This window comes from Myotis myotis, unplaced genomic scaffold, assembly GCF_014108235.1.
Source record: "Myotis myotis isolate mMyoMyo1 unplaced genomic scaffold, mMyoMyo1.p scaffold_m19_p_2, whole genome shotgun sequence".
Taxonomy (NCBI): domain Eukaryota; kingdom Metazoa; phylum Chordata; class Mammalia; order Chiroptera; family Vespertilionidae; genus Myotis; species Myotis myotis.
The window spans coordinates 158601220-158624510 of record NW_023416324.1 but is presented as its reverse complement, the minus strand read 5'-3'; the positions used below and the strand labels follow the sequence as shown (position 1 = coordinate 158624510).

General features: G+C 42.7%; 2 protein-coding genes and 1 pseudogene across 3 annotated transcripts in view; 1 reads left to right on the top strand and 2 right to left on the bottom strand.

Annotated features, from left to right (window-relative positions):
• CASR (calcium sensing receptor) overlaps window positions 1–9805 on the bottom strand; it is a 94053-nt gene extending 84248 nt beyond the window's left edge. Inside the window, exon 1 of one of the 2 annotated variants that reach the window (XM_036352617.1) lies at window positions 9450–9805. The gene's annotated coding sequence lies outside the window, so the exon portion shown is untranslated. The remainder of the gene's footprint in view (window positions 1–9449) is intronic. The other variant, XM_036352618.1, reaches the window with a different exon arrangement.
• Window positions 9806–14228: 4423 nt separating this feature from the next.
• LOC118675733 lies at window positions 14229–16068 on the bottom strand (annotated as a pseudogene).
• Window positions 16069–16231: 163 nt separating this feature from the next.
• On the top strand, window positions 16232–16945 carry LOC118677128 (ubiquitin-conjugating enzyme E2 R2-like). Its single transcript, XM_036351935.1, has one exon. The coding sequence runs from the start codon at window positions 16232–16234 to the stop codon at window positions 16943–16945; it is 714 nt and encodes a 237-aa protein (XP_036207828.1).
• Window positions 16946–23291: the final 6346 nt, after the last annotated feature.

The following is a 23291-nucleotide window of genomic DNA, read 5'->3' as shown; positions in this document are numbered from 1 at the left end:
GCTAATAAATTTACAAAAACTTTTAGGTTTGTAGAGCTTTGAGAATTTTGGAATTGTGGACCTATATAGACTCATTTAACCCACATAAACCATGCAGTAGGTACCCTTCTCGTCACCTCTGTATAAATGAAGAAAGTGAGTCATGGTTTTAGTTTTTGCCCATTGAGTATGATGTTGGCTGTAGGTTTGTCATATAAATCTCCCACTTCGCTGTAAGGGTGTTGGATTTTGTCAAATGCTTTTTCTGCATCAATTAATATGGTTATGTGATTTTTTTCTCTCAAATTGTTTATTGATTTGCAGATATTATACCAGCCTTGCATCCCCGAAATAAATCCCACTTGGTCATGGTGTATGATCTTTTTAATGTAATTCTGGATCTGATTTGCTAGGATTTTGTTGAGGATTTTAGCATCTATGTTCATCAGGGATAATTCTCTTTCTTTGTAGTGTCTTTATCTGGCTTTGGGATTATGGTAATGCTGACTTCTTAGAAAGAGCTTGGAAGTGTGCCTTCCTTTTGAATATTTTTAAATACTCTGAGGAGGACAGGTGTTAGTTCTTCTTTGAATGTTTGGTAAAACTCCCCTGTGAAGCCATCTGGACCAGGGCTTTTGTTTGCTGGAAGTCTTTTGATTGCTGCTTCAATTTCATCAGTAGTTATTGGTCTATTCAGGTTTTTTGATTTTTCCTGATTGAATTTTGGAAGATTGTATTTTTCTAGGAATATGTCTACTTCCTCTAGGTTGTCCATTTTGTTGGAGTAGAGTTGTTCATAGTATTTTTTTCATAATCCTTTGTGTGTCTGTGTGGTCGGTTGTTACTTCACCTCTTTCATTTCTGATTTTGTTTATTTGGGTCCTCTCTCTTTGTTTCTTAGTGAACCTGGCTAGAGGTTCATCAATCTTGCTTATCCTTCCAAAGAACCAGCTCTTGGTTTTATTGATCTTTTCTATAATTTTTTGGTCTCTATGTTACTTATTTCCGTTCTGATCTTGATCATTTCCTTCCTTCTGCTTACTCTGGTCTTTTCTTGTTGCTCTTAAGAACAAGACAGGAATGCCCAGTTTCACCACTCCTGTTTGACATACTACTGGAAGCGCTAGCCATAGTGATCAGACAAAAAGAAAAAATAAAAGGCATCCAAATTGGAAAAGGAGTAAAACTGTCATTATTCACAGATGACATGATATTGTACATAGGAAGCACTAAAGTCTCCATCCAAAAACTATTAGACTTAATAACTGAATTCAGCAATGTAGAAGGATACAAAATTAACACCCAGAAATCTATGGCTTTTCTATACACCAATAATGAACTCACAGAAAGAGAAACTAAAAAAAAAAAAAAATCCCATTTACTATTGCAACAAAAAAATTAAGATACCTAGGAATAAACTTAAGAGGTAAAAGACCTGTACTCAGAAAACTACAGGACGTTGAAAAAAGAGGTAGAGGAAAACATAAGCAAATGGAAGACTATACCATGTTCATGGATTGGTAGAACCAACATCATTAAAATGTTCATACTGCCCAAAGCAATCTCTAAATTCAATGCAATTCCCATTTAAATGCCAACGGCATATTTCACAAACCTAGAACATACTCTCCATAAATTCATATGGAGTAAAAAAAGACCCTGAATAGCCACAGCAATCCTAACAAAGAACAAAGTTGGAGGGATCACAATACCGGGTATCAAGCTGTATTACTAAAGGAGTTGTATGCATGTATATAAACATAACCCATGGACACAGACAGTAGGGGGGTAATGGCATGTGCTGGGGGGGGGGGGGGTTGGAGCACCTGGGGAGAGGTCAATGAGAGAAAAAGGAGACATAGGTAATACCATAAATAATAAAGAATTTAATTTTTTTTAAAAAAGAAAGTGAGGCATGAAGAGGTATTGTAGGGCTAATATGCAGTCAATTCAGGATTTAAATCCAGGTGGTGAGACTTGTTGCTTTTAGCTGATAGTCTATGCTTCTTCATCCCAATCATAATTTATTTAAACACTCCCTTATTATTGGACATGGGTTGTTTCTAGTGTTTCACATTCATAAATAAATACTATGAAGAACATTTTTAGGCATAAGTTTTTTTAGGTTTGTGTTATAGTTCTTCAGCACTGTAGTTATTATGGACATACAATAGTACCAAGCATGTTTTTGTTTATAGTTTCTTAGATATCTTGTTTCTTTTCTATAAACAATTTTAAAGTGATTATTTTCAGGATAATTTCTTATAAGGGTAACCATTTTATCTCACTCCACCAGCATCTTTAAAGCTGTAATAGTCTTGATAAACAAATTGGTATATCATTTTAAAAAACCTTATTTCTTTTATTCAAGTAAAGTTAAAATATTTTATATGTTCATCAACCATGTGCTTTTCCTCATTTGAAAACTGTTAATCCTTTGCCCATTTTTTTTGAAAAGAAGGTCTTAATGTTTTTTTCTATTAAATTCTGTGAGCTCTTTAGATACTGAAATGTTTAACCTTTTGACATATTTGATGCAATTTTTTTTTCATTCCTCACCAGAGGATATTTTTTCCATTGCTTTTTTCAGAGAGTGGAAGGGAGGATGGAAGGGGGAAAGAGAGAGAAACATCCATGTGAGAGAGACGCATCGACTGGTTGCCTCCCGCACACACCCCAACCAGGATCGGGAAGCGAACCCAAAATCTAGGTACGTGCCCTTGACTGGGAATCAAACCCAAGACCCTTCAGTCCTTGGGCTAATGCTCTAACCATTGTGAAACACCAGCCAGGGCTAATTCAACTTTTTAAAGTTTATTTTCCTTTTAACTTAATTGTGACTTTTTATACATAAGTATCTTAAATATTTATGTAGCAAAATCTGTCCATATTTTCCTTCATGATTCTCTGCTACTTTCACACATAGAAAGAACTTCCTCATTCCCATAAAATATCCTCTGCTTTTCTCCCCATCCCCCCAAATCGAAACTTTCCAAACTTCAACTTTTAACTTGAAGTTACAATTTGACTATGTGTATTTACAGTAAGAAGTTCATTTCTTCAGAAAGCTAAAAAAAACTATGTGCGCTCATATTTGCTGGTGGATAACCTTTGAGTTCCATGAAACCTGCATAAGATTGAGGGGCAGCCAGAGCCAGATAGTGGGAAGATCATAGGGCTAAGAACAAATGGAGTTAGGAGCACGAATCAGGCCCTGGCCCCAGTGATTAGAGCATCATCCTGATATGCCAAGGTTTCAGATTTGATCTTTGATTAGGGCACAAACAAGAAGCAACTAATGAATGAATAAATAAGTGGGACAACAAATCGATGTTTCTCTCCTTCTCTCTCTCCCCCCCCCCCGCCCTTCTGCTCTCTAAGCCAATAATTTAAAAAAGCATGAGTCATTTACAGAGATGGTCTTTCTTTGTCAAGTTACTCCATCTTGCAGTGCCCTACTTCCTCATTTGTAAAATGGAGATGATGGTACCTATCCTGCCCATCTCCTTTATTTATCTCCTGAGATGTTCTGAGGATCAAGTGAGTTAATGGTAGGAAAGTGCCTTGTCAGTCAAATGCCTACATATTGAGATTTGTTCATTCACTCAGCTTCTCCAGTGTACCAAGCACCATGCTGGATTCAGTGTTGAATAGAACATAGTATCTGTGCTTGATGAGTGTGAACAATGTGTATTAGCTCATTTAAGCCTTTTAACAACCAATAAAGTAGGTAATAAAGAAACTGGGGCACACAGAGGTTAAATGACTTGCCCAAGGTCACACACCTAGTAAGTTGTGGAGCTGGGATACAGGGCCAGGCACTCTAATTCCAGAGCCCAGACGTTTAACCACTATACTGCACTGCCTCTCAAAAGATAAGCGTGAAAATTGGCTAATTGCATAGAGCAAACCTTTATTTGGAATATTTTCATTTTTAAGAGTGCAGAAATAGAAGGCCACTTGGCCTCCTCATGCCTTTTTCTCCTGATCTCTCAATCAACAAACACTTAGCACAAAAGGGCTCGCATATGCAAGGACATGGAGCATAGATATGAGCAGACCTGGATCCTGACCTAAAGGAGTTCATGATCTGATGGACAGGGCTCTGAAACTGTAGGAGAGAACCTTGGCCTGAGGGGTCCCTTCTCATTGGCTCCCTTAAATCAGCTGGCACCCACCTCCTCTCCCTACTCAGCCTCTTCTGCAAGGGCTACCAACTGGAGATCTGGGTACCACAGCTGGCATCTCTGTGTCCACAGTGCCAATGCACCCCATAGCATGCAGTTGGAGCTCAACTGATGCTTGCTGAACTAAGCTGAAGGCTTTGATCGAAGTACAGAATATTTAGAAAAACTATATGGAGGGTATGAGACTTCTTTCAATCATCAACTCCTATTAAGAGGAGAAAAACAAAACTTTTTTCCTTAAGAACAAACAGCTCACAATTATTAGGGGGTCGGGGCATGGGAGAACCATTACAATCTCTTTGAGCCTGCTTCTTTCTTTCTCCATGAAAAACAACAAGTAAACAAGAAAAATGCTTGTTAGGAACTCCACCGAGAAAGAAGTCAAATCACTCCATTTTTCTATGTGTTAGTAATTTTGCTTGTGTGTGTGTGTGTGTGTTGAAAGAAGAGTAGCTAAAATTAGCTTCCTCTCTGCAGGAATCATTTTACCTTTGCCCCATCATCACTGACAAGCATTCCCTGAGGGTGGAGGAAAACAGGTATTTGCTCTGTTACCAGGGGGCAAAAATCAATCATAGATGAGAAACACATAAAAGCCAATTAATTCAGATTACTCACCCCGAGAAATCTTCATTCTTCCTGCTTTTTCAATGTAAGGAGAGACCTCAGAGGCAGTCGAGTCAAAGGATACAGGTCAGTTAAGCAGCCGCCCTATGCTGGGCACCTCCATACACAGCTCACAACCAGCCCTTGCAGGAGATATTACCGCAGTTTTACAGATATCAAAAGAATGTCCACCAGTAAAAACCGAGGCTCGGAGAGGTTAGATATATTGCCCAAGGTCACAGACATGGAAAGTCCACTTATATCCAAAGTCTTTCCTCACTTCACATTTTGCCACCTCACTCATTGGCCCTGCCTAATTATAATGTCTTTTCATTTCTGTGCCTTTGAGTAATGATACAGTTGTTCAAGCTACTACAATCAATCAGCTTTTCCCAGGATCCACATTTGGGGGAAATAGGCATAAAGCTCCCGGAAACTTTTCAGCAAACACTATCACACAGGTCTGGGTTATTTTCTCTTTTATGAATGGATGCAATGGTAACCAACATTACCCTGCATTATACAGTAGGGTCCACCTAAGTCCTCTAATTCTCACTGGCATTAATCAAGGCACTTCAGCCAGTGCTTATGGGATTGCAGGACACGAGAAAAGAGGAGAAAAACTTCAATCAGGTTATTGTCAGGAAAGAGTTGAATCAAAACTGCCAGGCATGAGTGAGGGTTATATGAGCCACTTTATGACAATGGCAAATGGATAAAGTCTAATGTTCATTTACCTTGAACTAAAAGCCTCCCAGAGATGAGAGAGAGAAACAAAGAATTTTATTTGTTCTGGATCAACTAAGTCTTTCTGATCCTTTTACTCTATGACACACTAGTTGTCAAGGGACCTTCTGAATTAGAAGACAGCTTTATGGGTACCAATCATTAAGTCCTCTTCACATAAGCACTTCCTAGATACCGGATCCTTAGTCCTGCTTGGCGCCGGCTTCTTTTTGTTTACCCTGAGGTCACTTGGATGGCAGAACCAAAGGATGACAGATCAGAATCCCGTTCCCCACACCTAATGAGTAACTGAGTTCTGTGGAGCCTACCCCACAGACATCTCAAGCATTTGTCTCCTTTTCTCCAGGGCTACTACCCCAGCCACCAGCATTCATGCCATCTTCACTGTCATCTGAATGATTATAATCTCTTCAAGTGGTTCCTCTGCCCCAAACTGACTCCCCTTTAACCCGGAATCCACAGGCAGCCAGAATGATTGTGCTTTAAACAAAATGCTCACTCAATCACTCCTTTACTTAAAACTCTCCAGTGGTTCCCTTTGTCTAGGATGAATAATGAAAACAATAGCCAACAATAACTGGGTTTATAATCTGTGCCAGTTACTACAAGATTTCTCTCAATTCTTGCAGCAACTCAATGAGGGTGGTACAACCTTCATTACCATTATATACTGAGGCCAAGTTACTTAACCAACGTTCCACAGCTAGAAAGTGGCCAAGCTATGACTCAAATCTGGGTCCATATGACCCTGGAGTGCATACTTTCACCACCAGGCTATCCATATGATGGCGTGCAGATTCTCTGTGACCTGCCTTGCCCACCACTACAGTCTTATCTCTTAATAGCTCCTCTTTGTTCCTTATGCTTCAGTTCTTTGAGCCACATGAATGTCCTGGACCTTATGCCTCTGTGGGTTTTGTTTGTTTGTTTTTGCATACTAAACCCTCTTCTATAATGCCCTTTTTCCTTTGTCTAGATTGTGGAATATCTCATCTTTCAAGATTCAACTCAAATGTTAACTCTTCCATGAAACTTTTCTGAGCCCCTCCTTTCCTTGGTAGAACTGACCACTCCCTCCCCGGTGCATCACTGTAACTTTATTATAGCAACCACAGTTCTTTCCTAGCCGTACATGGATGAGTATGAGTCCCACCTGTTAGACTTCTATGAACTCCTTAAATGCTGGGACCATGTCTTACTAACCCATTTTATCCATAGTATCTAACACAGTGCTGGACATTAGAAAATTTGCTGTAAGTAGTGTTGGAAGAAATGAAAATATTTATTTGCACATAAAATATGTTGCTTGTCAGAGAACCCCATTGTGAGCTTTAGATTACTTTTACTTACAGTATCAATGCAATTAGTCCCCCCCCCCCCTTTACTTAAGGACTACATATGAAACTTTGAAAAGGTAGGAGCAGTTTCAGGGCTGGGGAGAAGATATTGCAGTCTACCTGCAACACCTGTTTTCACCTGGGAAAGCACTCAGTGATAACAATAAACTGCCACTGTAAGAATAAAATTAATTTAAACATTTAATTTAAAAGCAAGAATGACAGCAATGGAAAACCATGACCAACTCAAGACAGGACAAATGATGCGATGATAACAAAGCATCCTTTCCCCAAATTCCAGAAATGCCAACTCTACGTGCGTGCACACACTGTATGGCAAACACCACATGGAAGACAGACTTCTTGATTCCAAGCAGCTAAATGCAATTCCTAACTGATACTTTATGATCCTATCTCAAAACCAAGTATTTAGCCCCAACATTCCCACTTCCCCTTGAATATCAGCTCAAGAGAAACCTCCTTGAGAAAGCCTTACTTGGTCATGCAGTGCAGTCCACGTACACACTCTTCTTTCCTTTAGAGAGCTTAGTTTGCAATTACATTTTCAATAGTTATTTTACTAGCAGTTGCCTCCCCCAAAGCATCTGTAAACTTCAGGAGATCAGGGATTCTGCCTGGTTCCATTCACCCTTACCCCTTCTCCCCCAGTAACTGGCACATTGCCAGGCGCACTGTACTCATTTTGAATGAATGAATGGTGAGTGATTCCTTCACCTCTTACTCATTTCCCTGTTTTCTTATATCAATTTCTTACCAAACTCAAGCTGATACTTAATCCATTCCTTTCCATTATTTCCCTACATTAGCAAAAGGATAAGTCCTTATTTTGTAATCTTCTCCCTCCCAACCCCCCAATCCACAAGGCTTCTTAGAAGTGGCAGCTTCTAACCAACCTGTATATTTCGACATGTTTGGGATCCAGGTCAGGGTCATGCAACATGAAAAAATAAAGGAAAAATGTAGTGACTGTAGTAGCTACTAGGTTTAGACACTCTACACAACTCCTAAAATACCTTATAATTCAGTAAAAGGAATTTGAACAACTTCTATTTTATCATATTGATAAAAATGGGCTTATTTGCTAATTGTTTTTCTACTTCTCAACCTGTTTTGCTCTGCATAGAAAAAGCCTTGGAAAAAAGTTGATTGTGCTGATGGTTGGCAAGAAGTAAGCCACATATATGGTCTCTTACAAAATTATCTGGAGGCTATTCCTGAGTGACAGGGCCCTGAACCCCAGGATTCCTCTCCACTCAGGGGTCTTGGCCTGTACCTCTTTCCTCTACAGCCCACCTCTCCCCACCCTTCACAAATATAAAACCTCCATGCTGGTCCCGGGGGGAAAGAGGAGGGCAATGGAAAGATGTAACTGGCAGAGTTTCACATTCAGGAATCAGAACCAGTGAGGTACTGGTTCCTGGAAATCTAAAGCACTTTAGGAAGTATCCTTCCTTGATTCCCCTCGCTACCAGCCTCCACTGAAATTGCACTTGGAAAGTCCAGTTTAAGGGAAAGAACAGGTAATACAGAACTTCTCAGGGACAATTCCCCAATGCTGCTTTCTTCACATTGCTGGAGAGTTAAGGCAAATAAAGGAAACATCCTTGGGTAGTGGGCTCCCTACCCCAAGGGCAACTGCAGTGAAAGACTTTGAAGAAAGCAGGGGTAGTGCTAGTGGGCTTAAGGTTTGCAGACAGTGGGGTGACGTCATTATCTTCCAGTACTTTCATCAGGCAGGAGGTGGGATACAGAATCAAAAGGAGACAGAACAAAAAGAGTAGGAAAGAATATGGGTGAAAAAACAAGGGAATTGAAAATAAACACAAATGCTAGTATAGGCGTTATTCTAGAAGTTAAACTTGCACTTGATTTTTAAAAACCATGTGCATGTGTTATCTATTGAAACTATAATTTAAAAATAATTTTAAAAATAATAAAAGACTCAATATATATATATATATATATATATATATATATATATATATATATATATATAATTTTTTTTTTTTCACTCCCTGAGGAATATGGAATATGGAAGCTGGTGATCAGGCCCAGAGGCTAAGGCCTTAATTTGGTGCCACCCAGGCAAGGTCCCTAAGGTAGCTGGAGGGTTGGGCCAAGATCCTCCAAGAGGGCTTATGGCCCAGCAGGATGGGTGCAGATGCCGTGGCCCTCCGTTCCAAACAGCCTAGAAAACTGTCTGTCCCCTTAACACACACGGAAAAGGTGTTCTTTGTGACAATGCTACATACAGACAGAAGAAACAAGGCACAGGCACAGGCACAGGACACCATCCACAGCCCGAGTCTTGGCGCGCACTCCGGTTCATCCGCGAAGGCGTCGGTCCCACCGCCCCTTGTGGGTAAATGAGCCGCTGGGTCCAGCAGGGAAGCTTTTGGTCCTGCAACTTGACTTGCCCCGTGGCCGGCACCCAGTGTTTCCAGGGCTGAGCTGCTCGGGCCTGCCCTGCGCCCTTCGTTTGGCCCCCGGAGCCCGCAGCCCCCAGACCCGCCACCGCCCCTCCCGCATTGGGACGCGTTCTGCCCGCCCTCCTGGAGGCCCTCGGTCCTACCTGGCGCCCAGGCCTGGGCTTCCTCACCTGGGACAGCGCCGGCCCGTGGGCTGTGGGTCCCCGCGAGGATGGGCTCTCAGCTTAGCTAAGACGGCGCGCGGGTCCCCGCTCCCGGTTCCAAGGTCCGGGTCCCGGAGAGGCGCCCGCCCTCGGGCCTGGCCACAGCAGCCCCCGCAGACCCTCTGGGCAGCCGCCGCGGCCCCGGACTCGGAGCTCCGCCCCCGGCCCGCTCCCCGCCCGCCTGCCCCCGCGGGGTCCGCGAGCTCTGAGCCCCGCTCCCCTCGGAGCCCCTCGCGGAGGCCCTCTAACCCTGCACCCCGAGCAGCTCCGCTTCCCTCACCGTCTGCCCAACCTGACCGCGCCGAGCTGACTCCGCGGGAGCCCTGCGCCCAGGGCGCGTCTTCCCTCCCCCGAGGGCCACGCGTCGGGTCTGGTCCTGGGGGACTGCGGGCCCCGCGCTCGGGTCCTCTCCTGTCCTCTGCCAGCAGTGCCGCGCCCGGAGTTCCCGGACCGGGGACCCCGTACCCGCGGTCGAAGACACCCCCTGCCCTCCTCCTAGGAGATGGAAAGAGGCTTACGACGTTGGGGGCTTCGGGCTCCAATGGTCTCTGTGCCAAAAGTGGGAAATTATTTTTCTGATGGAAGGGCAGAGAGTCACAATAAAATAAATATAAATCCCGTACCCAAACTCTTACTCATTCTGCAAGGCTCAGGCCGAGAGCTGTCTGCACTGGGAGATCTCCCCGGTACTCGCAACAGCTCCCTCCTTCCACCCCTCCGCGCGGAGGGGCGTGCGGTCCTCCCTGTCCAGAGGAAGGGACTTGAAGCGCCCTTGCCTCTACCAGGCCAGACCTTGCTCATCCCCGTCCCCAGCCCTTGGCACGGAGCCTAACATCTATCAGGCGCTCAAATATTTTATGAATAAGTGGAAAGTTAATTTCTTTTGTAGAAACCAGATTTTTCTTTTTACCCTCAAGAACCACACACTCCTTTGGATAAGCAGTTCGTTAGTCTCTGTAAAGAGCCAAATCCCCTTTGATGTAGTAATTCCATTCTTGGGGAAATTTCCAGAACAAAATAATGCTGTGCGGGATGTCCCTATCAGGATCATTTATTACAGAAATAATTTAAAAAACCACAAAAAGCAAACAAACAAAACTAAACTGTCAACAAAAGGAAATTGGTTAAATAAATTAAGGTTGGGTAACTTAGGGTTATTATACAACCATTAAAATGATAAACATCAAGGTAAGAGGGTCTCAAAATGTTTTTAGAGCCTTTGCTGGTTTGGCTCAGTGGATAGAGCATAGGCCCGTGGACTGAAAGGTCTGGGTTCGATTCCTGTCAAGGGCAGGCTTAATCTGGCCCTGGGGGTGTGCGGAGAGAATCAATCAATGTGTCTCTCACATCAATGTTTCTCTGTGTCTCCCTCTCCCTTCCATTCTAAAAAGATCAAAACAAAAATATCCTTGTGTGAGGATTAACAACAACAAAATAAAGTTTTTAGAATAAGGAGAAGACATTTATTTATAAAAGGGAAAAAAACAGAAAAATATTAAGCAATACGATAAAGCAGATAAAGTGTTTATGAAATAATATTAAGCCAAAATAGTAAAAAAAATTGCATAATTACCATGCTTAACAACTTAAAAATTCAGATTTCTGCTCCGTAAAGTGAGGATTTCACCTATTTTAAAGGATTCCTGGATTATTAAATGAGATGTTAGAGGAAAGTACCTGAAACATAGTGGATACTCAGCAAAAAGTTTCCATTCTCTTATTTCAAAAGAATGCAGACTCATATCTAGAGTCTCAAATACATTCTCATCATAGCCCCGCTCTGTCCATTTGACTCCCTTTCCCTCAAATGCAGGGTAGCCGAAGGCATTGAACAAATGTTCAAGCACCACGTTAAAGTGAAGGGGAGAATCTAGGTAATAAGAATAAATGCCAAGTCCTCCCTCGGGCCTAAATGCTCAGTAACACAAGTTCACAATGGGGGATTTGGTTGACAGGCAGAACATGCCAATGTAGCCTAGCGATTTTAGTTGGCTACAAGCACAGCCTGGTTGGTGTCTACAGGACGAATTAATTCAGCCCCAAAGCTGAATGATCTTGGAGTCTTAGGCTGAATTTATATTCAATATTCAGCTTACGACCCAGGCATAAAGTATCACTCTGAAGAGCTAATACTACTCCCACCTTAAAGATGAAGAAACTGATGTTTACAGTGGTTAAGGTGTATAGGATGGAGCAGCTAGGAGGCAGAAGAACCATGACCTCAATCTGATCAGCTTGACCATAGCCAAAGTGCTCGACCCCTTCACCGTGGGTCTCAATGTGTACACCTCCCACTAGAGGTATAGGAGATGCTTTTGAATGGTACACCGGCAGTGAGGTTAAGTAAGAGACCACATGGTGCAAACAGTATGCCCCCTTCAGTTCTCTTGAGCCTACAATAAGGAAGAAGTATCATTTTGTGGTACTTTGTCTCTACACCTCTCCACATCTGCTAATCTCTGTTTTAACAGAGAGGCTGCCTCAGGCTCAGCACCTTTGCTAGGCAACACTTCCTAAGTAGAATTTAATATCATCACTTTCTCTTCCTTCTGATATTATTCCTCATGCTGTCAGGCTCCGATTGATGTAGGGTTTCCACTTACAAAGGGATGTATTTTACATTTAAGGTAAAGTTACTCACCTATGAAATTGGGTCATTTGAAAGAAAGATATTAAAAACCAACAGGACTAGTGATACTTGGACAGGATAAAAATGGCAAAATAATGGAGGTGGTACACAAATGCCTGACTTCTGTTCCATACTCCATGATGACCAGTGGAGGAAGGTACAACGAGGCAGGTTTTAGTTAGAAATGAAAGAACTTTCTGACAATCAGAGCTGAATAGGAAGATGTGTTGAGGCTGCCTGGAGGGTGTTAACCACATTCATTTCTCTCCTGGTTTGACTTAGAGGTTAGATGCCTGCTTGTCACTAACGATGCCATGGGAAGTCAAACACCAAATAGGCTAGAAGCTTTAACGTTCCTGCCAGCCAGAAGAATCTGAAGTTCCTGACAGCAGAGCTTCCCAGGGACCTCAGAGACTGGATTTTGGAGTAAGTTACATGAACTCTCTTCAAGAAAAGAAAAAAAACAAAAAACAAAAAAAAAACAAAGAAGAGTTCCAAGCAAGCTTTGAGCAATGGCAGCACCACTATGACAACTGTATAGTTTATGGAGCACTAGATTACCCCAAGGTTCTTGTTTTGAAAGAGACAACATTTGGGGGGATTTGAAAATGTTAGGGTGTTTGCTTACAATTCAGTCATTTACAATTACACCTTCTTCTGGTGTAGCCTCTATTCATAACCATCCCCAAAGGCTAAAAGGATGGGGCTGCTCCCCCTTCCTTCCATACATCAGCATTTCCCACTCTCAGGTTTCTTTGTGTGGTACCTGCTTATCCCAAAGCCGTTGTCCCTGCTGTTCCCTTTAACCCATTTTGATCAGTATAAAAATGAGTGTGTGTGTGGGAAAGGTACACAGCAGTCAAAAAGTTACTTTGGTGTAAGAAATTTACTTTGCAACCATTTAGCCTGTACATTTATGAAGTACAGAACCCTGTTCCAACTGCCTGAAAGTATTTGGCACACGAGGTATCTTAGAGGTCAGCTGGGCCCATTGCCTCTAAGGGTAGAAATGTTCTAAGGAGCTTACTTGGCAGGTAAGCTAGAGAGAGAAGAGCCCTCTGAAGGACCAACTGCCTCCACTATTGAATGACTGCATCTGGGGACAGCTCATTCCATGTCAGACAGCTCCTTGGGTTAGAAAGGTCTTTCCTGAGCGCCCCTGATGGCTCTCTTTCTCTCACACTCCATATCCAACCCACCTGCAAGTCTTGCTGGCTGTAATTTCCAGATACACTCAGAACAACCTCTCTTCCCCACCCCGACCACTAATGACCTCACCCAAGCCAGCAGCATCTTTCTTTTAGAAAACCTCCTCCCTGTTTCTGCCTCTCTACAGTCTATTCTTTCCACCGCAACTGGAGTGATACATTTCAATTAACTTTAATTATGTCATTTCTCTGCCCAAAACCCTTACTGTAATGACTTTCTGTCTCACTCAGACTAAAATCCATGGCCAGCATTATCTGGCTCCTGGCTATTTCTCTGATGCCATTTCTTAAAATCTTTCTTGGCTCCACACACCCTGGTTTCCTTGCTGGTCTTTAAATGTGCCCAGCATAGCCTGCCTTGGAGTCTCTGCATTTACTTTTCTTAGCATGGAACACCCTTCTCCCTCACGCTTTTTGCTCTCTATTCATTTTACCTTTTCAGAGAGGTGTTCCTTTGGGGTGTCTGGCCCCTAGTGGCAAAGCCTCCCTCTCCCATTCACTCCATTCCATCACCATTTCTTATCCTGCTTTATTACATTTAGGGTGTTGCACACTTTACTGATGGTTTGAAAGCAATAAATTGTGGGGGGTCTTAATGGGATCACAGAGAGGCTAGAGCAAATCAAAGCATAGAAAACAACTTTAAATGAGCATTAAATACTCTGTTCTTTAAAACATGTAGGGGAAGAAATATTCAAAGTGATGAATAGCAAGAACCTACAACCAAGATTACTTTATCCAGCAAAGCTATCATTCAGAATTGAAGGTCAGATAGAGCTTCACAGATAAGAAAAAGCTAAAGGAGTTCATCACCACCAAACCAGTATTATATGAAATGCTGAAAGGTGTTCCTTAAGAAGAGGAAGAAGAAAAAGTGCGGAGAAAATGTCTGCCCCCTGTTCTGAAAACCACCAGCCTCGAGGCTGCTCCTCCGGAGGGCAGGACCCTGAGACTCAGGAGCGAAAGTCTCACGGAGCGAGTGGCACCACTTCCTCCTCTCTGCAGCTGCAACCCTCACAAGTCAAGGCTGGAGAAAGGCACCCTCAGATTCCTCCTGCATCTTCCCCAGAGCAGGCCTGTGGGGTGCTTGGGAGGGCTGGTCTCGTCCCATAGTTCACTGTCCAGGGCCCCAAGGAGCTGCCAGCATAAAAGTCCATGGGGTAGGGCTGCTGCCAGGAAATGTCCCGCAGGGCCACCACCGCCTCATATGGTGTCAGCAGCGGCTTGGGGAAGGCTGTGCCCCAGCCAATGGAGAGGCGTGGACATGCTACTTGTACCCACACGTCCACTTGTGGAAGCAGACTGAGCTTGCTGGGGAAGATCTTGGGGAGCAGCAGCCTCACGAAGGGAAGTCCCAAGGCTTTCAGTCTGGATTCCAGGTGCTCCAGGATCTTGGGGCTGCCCTAACAGCTCAAAGTGCCCAGGATAAGGCTCCAGGATTTAGCTGAGCAGGCAGTGGCTATGGTTTCTTGGCGGTTAGTCTGCATTCGCTGATGGTCATAGTGCTCTCTGGATAGGACTTTGCTGTATGGATCATATCGGTAAGCAGGGACATTGGGGTTGGCAGTCATGAAAGACTCCAAATGGAAGGGGTCATCTCCAAGATATACAATAGCCTCCACCTCTTTGGGCAGGTAGGGTGATGTGCAGCCCAGAATCTCCCCAGGGAACAGGGGCTTACACTGTGAGACACTCATGCAATTCTCAGCTTTCAGCTCCTAGGCAACTGCCTGCAAGATTGACACAAACTGTATGGTACTGACCAGGTCAAGGGCACTGGCTGGGGGAAAGGTGAGGCAGATAGAGTCCAGTAGGTGGGTAGTGTCTATCGGGATGTCCACAAAGACATGCAACACCCGTAAGTCTTGGGCAGAGGTGTCCATGGAAACCAGGAAGCTGTGGCCATAGTGCACCAGGAAGTCAGCTTCCAGGGCCCTTGCAGTAAAGTCATCCACACAGCAAGCCCCGTAGGTCACATCACTCATCACCATCACTTCGGCCTCTGTGAACCTTTCCAAGATTTCCACAATGGTGCAGGGAAGAAGAGAAGGCCTTCTGGCATTTGCAGGGCCACCTTCTTGGCCTGGGCCTGTTGGACCCTCCAGATGGTCTTGGGGATCTCAAAGTTATAGTTGGAAGGCAGGACTTGAATGGCGTCCTGCAGCTGGGGGTTGTTCAGGATCTCAGGGGGTACCTGATTGGCCAAGCGGCCCCGAGGGACTCGACCTCTGCCAGGGCCGCCTCGGAGGCCAACAGTGCTGCCATCGCCGGCCCGCGCACGTGGGGACCCCCCACTCACCACCCCCAAAACCCCACACCCCACCCCCTCACTTCTTTCCATTCTCTCTAAAAGTCAATGGGAAAAATGTCCTTGGGTAGGGATTAACAAAAACAAAATAACTCTCTAGGTGATATGATTTTATACTGATCTTGGGGTATAGATATTTAGATAGAAAGGCAGGTCGTTAGGGCTGGTTTGCTGTAAAATCGGTGACTCTTGATTAGATTATGTTTATAGAGGTTATTTAGGGAGATTAATTAGGGTGTGAAATTAATCCTATCTAAAGACCTCTGAAATATAATCCTTAGAAGAAGTAAGCGTGGCCTCTAGAGAATCAAATATAAGAACACTCAGGGAGCACAACTCAACCTTCTCCAGAACAGAGTGTCTTGGGAACTCACCTGGCTGGGGAGACTTCTGGAAGAGACTGCAACCACACATCAAGGCTTGATCCTTGAGCTGACCTCTTCCATTTTTCCTGCTATGGAAAGCCCTGGATCTGCTCCTTAGGTGAGCGCATAATTGCCCATTTGCACTATTCTAAAGAAAAGGTCGGTGGGTGGGTCGGTGAGTGAGGACTGGGGCCCCGGCCTGGCGCGCCTCGATGGCCCAGCAGCGGATGACCAGCTCCCAGAAGGCCCTGATGCTGGAGCTGAAGTCCCTGCAGGAGGAGCAGGTGGAGGGCTTCCGCATCACCCCGGTGAATGAGTCCGACCTCTACAACTGGGAGGTTGCCATCTTCGGACCCCCCAACACCCTCTACAAAGGCGGCTACTTCAAGGCTCATATTAAATTTCCTATGGACTACCTATATTCACCACCTACCTTCAGATTCTTGACCAAAATGTGGCACCCCAACATTTATGACCATGGACACGTATGCATTTCAATTCTTCATCCACCCGTAGATGACCCACAGAGTGGTGAACTGCCCTCCGAAAGGTGGAATCCTACTCAGAATGTCAGGACTATCCTGTTAAGTGTAATCTCATTGCTTAATGAGCCCAACACCTTCTTCCCAGCCAATGTGGAGGCTTCAGTTATGTTCAGGAAATGGAGGGACAATAAAGGAAAAGACAAAGAATATGCTGAAATCACTAGAAAACAAGTTTCAGCCACTAAAGCCGAAGGAGAAAAGGATGGAGTGAAAGTCCCCATGACCCTGGCGGAATATTGCATCGAAACTGAAGTGCCTTCCAATGACAACAGCTCAGATTGGCTTTATGATGACTTGTGCGACCTTGACATTGATGATGAAGATGAGGAGGAGGAAGATGCTGACTGTTATGATGATGATGATTCTGGGAATGAGGAGTAGTGACGTGCTCCTTTGGAGCCCCTGGACTGCCCTGCCATCTCAGGCCAAAGGGAGGGAAGCAAGTGGGGACCTAGCAGTGGCCCCTCAGCAAGAACGTATCACCGGGGGGGTGGGGAAAACAAACATGGCTCCTACTGACTCCCTTGTGGATCTGAGTTTGCTCCTTTTGATGGACTTCTTAACGGAGAGAAGGTAATTGTGAATGAAAGGGGCCATATGGTGACCTTACAAGCTTAGGGGAGGCCTGCATGGCAGTCTTACAAACTCAGAGACCTAAAGTCACCACAAAGGATGGCCTGAAATTAAACTTTAGCTAAAAGCACTTATGGTGGGCATTTTTGTCCTAGACCGGTATCTTACCTGACAAGGTCAACTTTTACCTGTACCCACCTAAGTATGTGTCCATCATTTTACTTTTATCCAATCCCAGGTGTTTCCCTGCTTTGCTTTATCCCTCCTCCTTAATCTATCACCAATGAATTTCATGTAACACACCTGTGTCCCTCCTTTGATTGCAAATGTATAAATACAAATGTAACCCCGCCATTCTCTGGAGCATTATCTCAATTTGTTATAGTTCTGCTTCCTGGCATATGTTGACAGTTTGGCTCAAATAAACTCACAAAAATTCTTAGATAAATAAATAATAATAAAAAAAACACATAGGGTATTCAGCCACTATGACTTTCTTGATAACTGTCTTTCCTCCTGGGTCCCCAGTCTCTTATTTACTCACATTCTGTAGGGTTTTCTTACACTCTGACCTGTGGCTCATGTCATCTTTTTATTTTACCTCCTCTCAGGATACTCTAAAACACTCAAATGGGGCCTATCTCTTTTGTTTGTTTTTATTGATGACTTTTATTGAAGTATAACATGTTTAGAAATATGTGCAGTTTGACCAGCACCAATACCTTTTTCTATTCTAGGAAAACCCAGAGAGTTACTACTGTCCTGACTTACAATACCATGGATTACTTATGTTTACATTAGGGGAATCATTCAGTAAATGCTCTTTTATATCTAACTTCTTTCATTCCACAATTTATGAAATTCACCCATAGTGTGCAGGCATTTGTTTCTTTTCATTGCTGTATAATATTCAATTTTGTGACAATATCAGTTTATTGATTCATTTTACTGTTTGTTGGCATTTGAGTTGCTTCCAGTCTTGAGCTATTATGAGTAACTAGAGGCCCAGTGCACGAATTCATGCACGGGTGGTGTCCCTCAGGGTGGCCTGTGGGGATCGGGGCCAAAACCCTCAGTCCAACACTTCCTGCAGCTCCTACCTGCTGCTCTCGCTCATCCTGGCCCCACTGTGCCTGCTGCGGGCTCATGCCCAATCAGTCCCGATCGAGACAGGTTCACAGCGCCACAGCAGCTCTCACCAGCCATGAGCTCTGTGTCTGCCGCCATCCTGAGGGGAGTGGCCTGTGGGATCGGGCCAAAACAGGCTCTCTGACATCCCCCGAGGGGTCCCAGATTGCAAGAGGGCACAGGCCAGTCCAAGAGACCCCCACCTGTGCATGATCGTGGCCAGGGAGGGACTTGGGGAGGGCTCCAGAGCATGTCTGGCCCATCTCACTCAGCCCCGATTCGCCAGATCCCAGCAGCAAGCTCACTTACCAGTTGGAGCGTCTGTCCCCTGGTCGTCAGTGCACATCATAGCAACTGGTTGACTGGTCAACTGTCTGCCCTCTGGTGGTCAGTGCACATCATAGTGAGCGGTTGAGCGACCTTAGCATATCATTAGCATATTATGCTTTAATTGGTTGAACAGTCAGCCAGTCACCGCACAACCAGACACTTAACATATTAGGCTTCTGTTATATAGGATGTTGCCATGGATGTTTCTTTATGTGTTTCTTGGTGTACATGTGTTTGCATTGGACAATATATAGGAGTAATGTTACTAGGTTAAAAAATATGCATATGTGTAGCGCTAGAAGATACTACCAAAGAATTTTCCAAAGTAGTCATAAAAATTTATATGTCCACCAGTAGTCAATGAGAGTTCTTATTCATTCACCTACTTACCAGCACTTGTTATTACAGATATCTTTTGAAAAATATTTATTACTCTTGTAGGTGTAAAGTGGTATCTCATTATTGCAGTTTTAATTTGCATTTCTTATGACCAGTGAATTTGAGTCCCTTTTTATATATTTATTATTTGAATATTCTCTTTAATGAAGTGTCTCTTCATGTCTCCCTCTCCCACCCCTTTTACAAAACTGAGTGATCTCTTTACTTCCATATGTGTTTATTTTTTATTAATATACTTTTTTATTTTAGAGAGGAAGGGAGAGATAGAAACATCAATGATGAGAGAGAATCATTGATTGGTTGCTGCCTCATGCACACCCCACACTGGGGATTGAGCCTGCAATCCAGGCATATGCCCTGACCAGGAATCGAACGCAACCTCTTGGTTCATAGGTCGATGCTCAATCACTAAGCCACATTGGTTGGGCCATATGTGTTTATTTTTTAAAAAAATATTCTAGGTTTATATTCTAGGTTCTTTATTAATTATTGATATAGAAAATAATCTTTTCCAATCCTGTGGTTTGACTTTTCACTTTCTTTAGAGTGCTTTGTCCATGAGCAGAAGTTCTCATTTCTAATGCAGTTCAATTTATCTATTTTCCTTTATGGTTAGTGTGTTTTGTCATGCTTAAAAAAATCTTTCCCTATACCAAGTCATCAATATATTCTCCAATGTTATCTTTTAAAATTTTTTTTATTTTTAATTGTTTTATTGCTTAAAGTATTACAAAGAGTATTACATATGTCTCCTTTTTTCCCCGCCCTTGACAATCCCCTGGTCTCCCCTTCCCTCCAGTGTCTTATGTCCATTGGTTATGCTTATATGCATGCATACAAGTCCTTTGGTTGATCTCTTACCACTCCCCTCCTGGCCAACCCTCCCTGGCCTTCCCGCTGTAATTTGATAGTCTGCTCGAGGCTGCTCTGCCTCTGTATCTATTTTTTTAATTGTTTTATTTTATTTTATTTTTTATTTATTTTATTTTATTGCTTAAAGTATTACAAAGGGTATTACATATGTCTCCTTTTCCCCCCCTCCCTTGACAATCCCCTGGCCTCCCCTTCCCCCCAGCGTCTTATGTCCATTGGTTATGCTTATATGCATGCATACAAGTCCTTTGGTTGATCTCTTACTCCCCCTTCTTGCCCCCCCACCCTCCCCGGCCTTCCTGCTGTAGTTTGACAGTCTGTTTGAGGCAGCACTGCCTCTGTATCTATTTTTGTTCATAAATTTATAATGGTCTTTATTATCCATGAATGAGTGAGATCGTGGTATTTTTCCTTCATTGACTGACTTATTTCACTTAGCATAATGCTCTCCAGTTCCATCCATGCTGTTGCAAATGGTAAGAGTTCCTTCTTTTTTACAGGAGCATAGTATTCCATTGTGTAGATGTACCACAGTTTTCTAATCCATTCATCTGCTGATGGGCACTTAGGCTGTTTCCAGATCTTAGCTATGGTGAATTGTGCTGCTATGAACATAGGGGTGCATATATCCTTTCTGATTGGTGTTTCTGTTTTCTTGGGATATATTCCTAGAAGTGGGATCACAGGGTCAAATGGGAGTCCATTTTTAGTTTTTTGAGGAAACTCCATACTGTCTTCCATAGTGGCTGCACCAGTCTGCATTCCCACCAGCAGTGCACGAGTGTTCCTTTTTCTCCACATCCTCTCCAGCACTTGTCGTTTGTTGATGATAGCCATTCTGATAGGTGTGAGATGGTACCTCATTGTTGTTTTGATTTTCATTTCTCGGATGATTAGTGACTTTGAGCATGTTTTCATATGTCTCTTGGCTTTCTGAATGCCCTCTCTTGAAAAGTGTCTATTTAGGTCCTTTGCCCATTTTTTGGTTGGATATTTTATCTTCCTTTTGTTAAATTGTATGAGTTCCCTATAAATGTTGGAGATTAAACCCTTATCACTGATAAGATTGGCAAATATATTTTCCCATGCAGTGGGCTTTCTTGATGTTTTGTTGATGGTTTCTTTTGCTGTGCTGAAGCTTTTTATTTTGATGTAGTCCCATTTGTTTATTTTTTCTTTAGTTTCCATTGCCCTAGGAGCTGTATCGGTGAAAAAATTGCTTTGGCATATGTCTGAGATTTTGTTGCCTTTGGGTTCTTCTAGTATTTTTATGGTTTCCCTCATAAATTTAAGTCCTTTATCCATTTTGAGTTTATTTTTGTGTATGGTGTAAGTTGGTGGTCTAGTTTCATTTTTTTGCAGGTAGCTGTCCAATTTTCCCAACACCATTTATTGAAGAGACTATCTTGACTCCATTGTATGTTCTTGCCTCCTTTGTCAAATATTAATTGAGCATATTGGTTCGGATCGATTTCTGGGCTCTATTCTATTCCAGTGATCTATATGTCTGTTTTTGTGACAGTACCAGGCAGTTTTGAGAACAGTGGCTTTGTAATACAGCTTGATATCTGGTATTGAGATCCCACCTACTTTGTTCTTTCTCAGGATCGCTGCAGCTATTTGGGGTCTTTTTTTATTCCAGATGAATTTTGGGGGAGTTTGTTCTAGGTCTGTGAAATATGCCGTTGGTATTTTAATGGGAAGTGCATTGAATTTATAGATTGCTTTCGGTAGTATGGACATTTTAATAATGTTCATTCTACCAATCCAAGAACATGGTATGTTCTTCCGTCTGTTTATATCTTCCTCTATCTCTTTTTTCAACGTCCTGTAGTTTTCTGAGTAGAGGTCTTTTACCTCTTTAGTTAAGTTTATTCCTAGGTAGCTTAATTTTTTTGGTACGATGGTAAATGGGATTGTTTTTTCAGTCTCTCTTTCTGTAAGTTCACTATTGGTGTATAGAAATGCCATAGATTTCTTGGCGTTAATTTTGTATCCTGCTACATTGCCAAATTCATGTATTAAGTCTAATAGTTTTTTGATGGAGTCTTTAGGGTTTTTTATGTACAATATCATGTCATCTGCAAATAGGTACAGTTTTACTTCTTCTTTTCCAATTTGGATGCCTTTTATTTCTTCTTCTTGTCTAATTGCAATGGCTAATACTTCCAGTACTATGTCGAACAGGAGTGGTGAGAGTGGGCATCCCTGTCTTGTTCCTGTTCTTAGGGGAAATGGTGTTAGATTTTGTCCATTGAGTATGATGTTGGCTGTGGGTTTGTCATATATGGCTTTTATTATGTTGAGGTATCATCCTTCTATTCCCACCTTGCTGAGAGTTTTTATTAAAAATGGGTGTTGGATTTTGTCAATTGCTTTTTCTGCATCAATTGATATGACTATGTGGTTTTTTCTTTCAATTTGTTTATGTGATGTATCATGTTTATTGACTTGCGGATATTGTACCATCCTTGCATCCCTGGGATATATCCTACTTGGGCATGGTGTATGATCTTTCTGATGTACTGCTGGATCTTATTTGCTAAGATTTTGTTGAGGATTTTGGCATGTATGTTCATGAGACATATTGGCCTGTAATTCTCTTTCATTGTGTTGTCTTTACCTGGTTTTGGTATTAGGGAGATGCTGGCTTCATAGAATGAGCTTGGAAGTGTTCCTTCCTCTTGGATTTTTTGTAGTAGCCTGAGGAGGATAGGTTTTAGTTCTTCTTTGAATGTTTTGTAAAACTCCCCTGTGAAGCCGTCTGGTCCTGGGCTTTTGTTTGCTGGAAGCTTTTTGATGACTGCTTCAATTTCTTCCATAGTTATTGGCCTATTGAGATTTTTAAATTATTCCTGATTGAGTTTTGGAATGTTGTATTTTTCTAGGAATATGTCCATTTCCTCCAGGTTGTCTAGTTTGTTGGAGTAGAGTTGTCCAAAGCATTTTTTAACAATCATTTGTATTTCTGTGGGGTTTGTTGTTATTTCGCCTTTATCATTTCTGATTTTGTTTATTTGGGTCCTCTCTCCTTGCTTCTTGGTGAGCCTGGCTAGGGGTTCATCAATCTTGTTTATCCTTTCAATGAACCAGCTCTTGGTTTCATTGATTTTCTGTATTGTTTTTTTGGTCTCTATGTCATTTATTTCTGCTCTAATCTTTATTATCTCCTTCCTTCTGCTCACTCTGGGGTTTTCTTGTTGCTCTCTTTCTAATTCTTTGAGATGTAGAGTTAGATGATTTACTACCATTTTTTCTTGTTTTTTGAGATAGGCCTGTAGAGCTATAAACTTCCCTCTCAGGACTGCTTTCATTGTGTTCCATAGGTTTTGGATTGTTGTGTTTTCATTGTCATTAGTTTCCAGGATGGTTTTTTTTTTTTTAACTTCTTCTTTGATCTCATTGGTAACCCAATCAATATTTA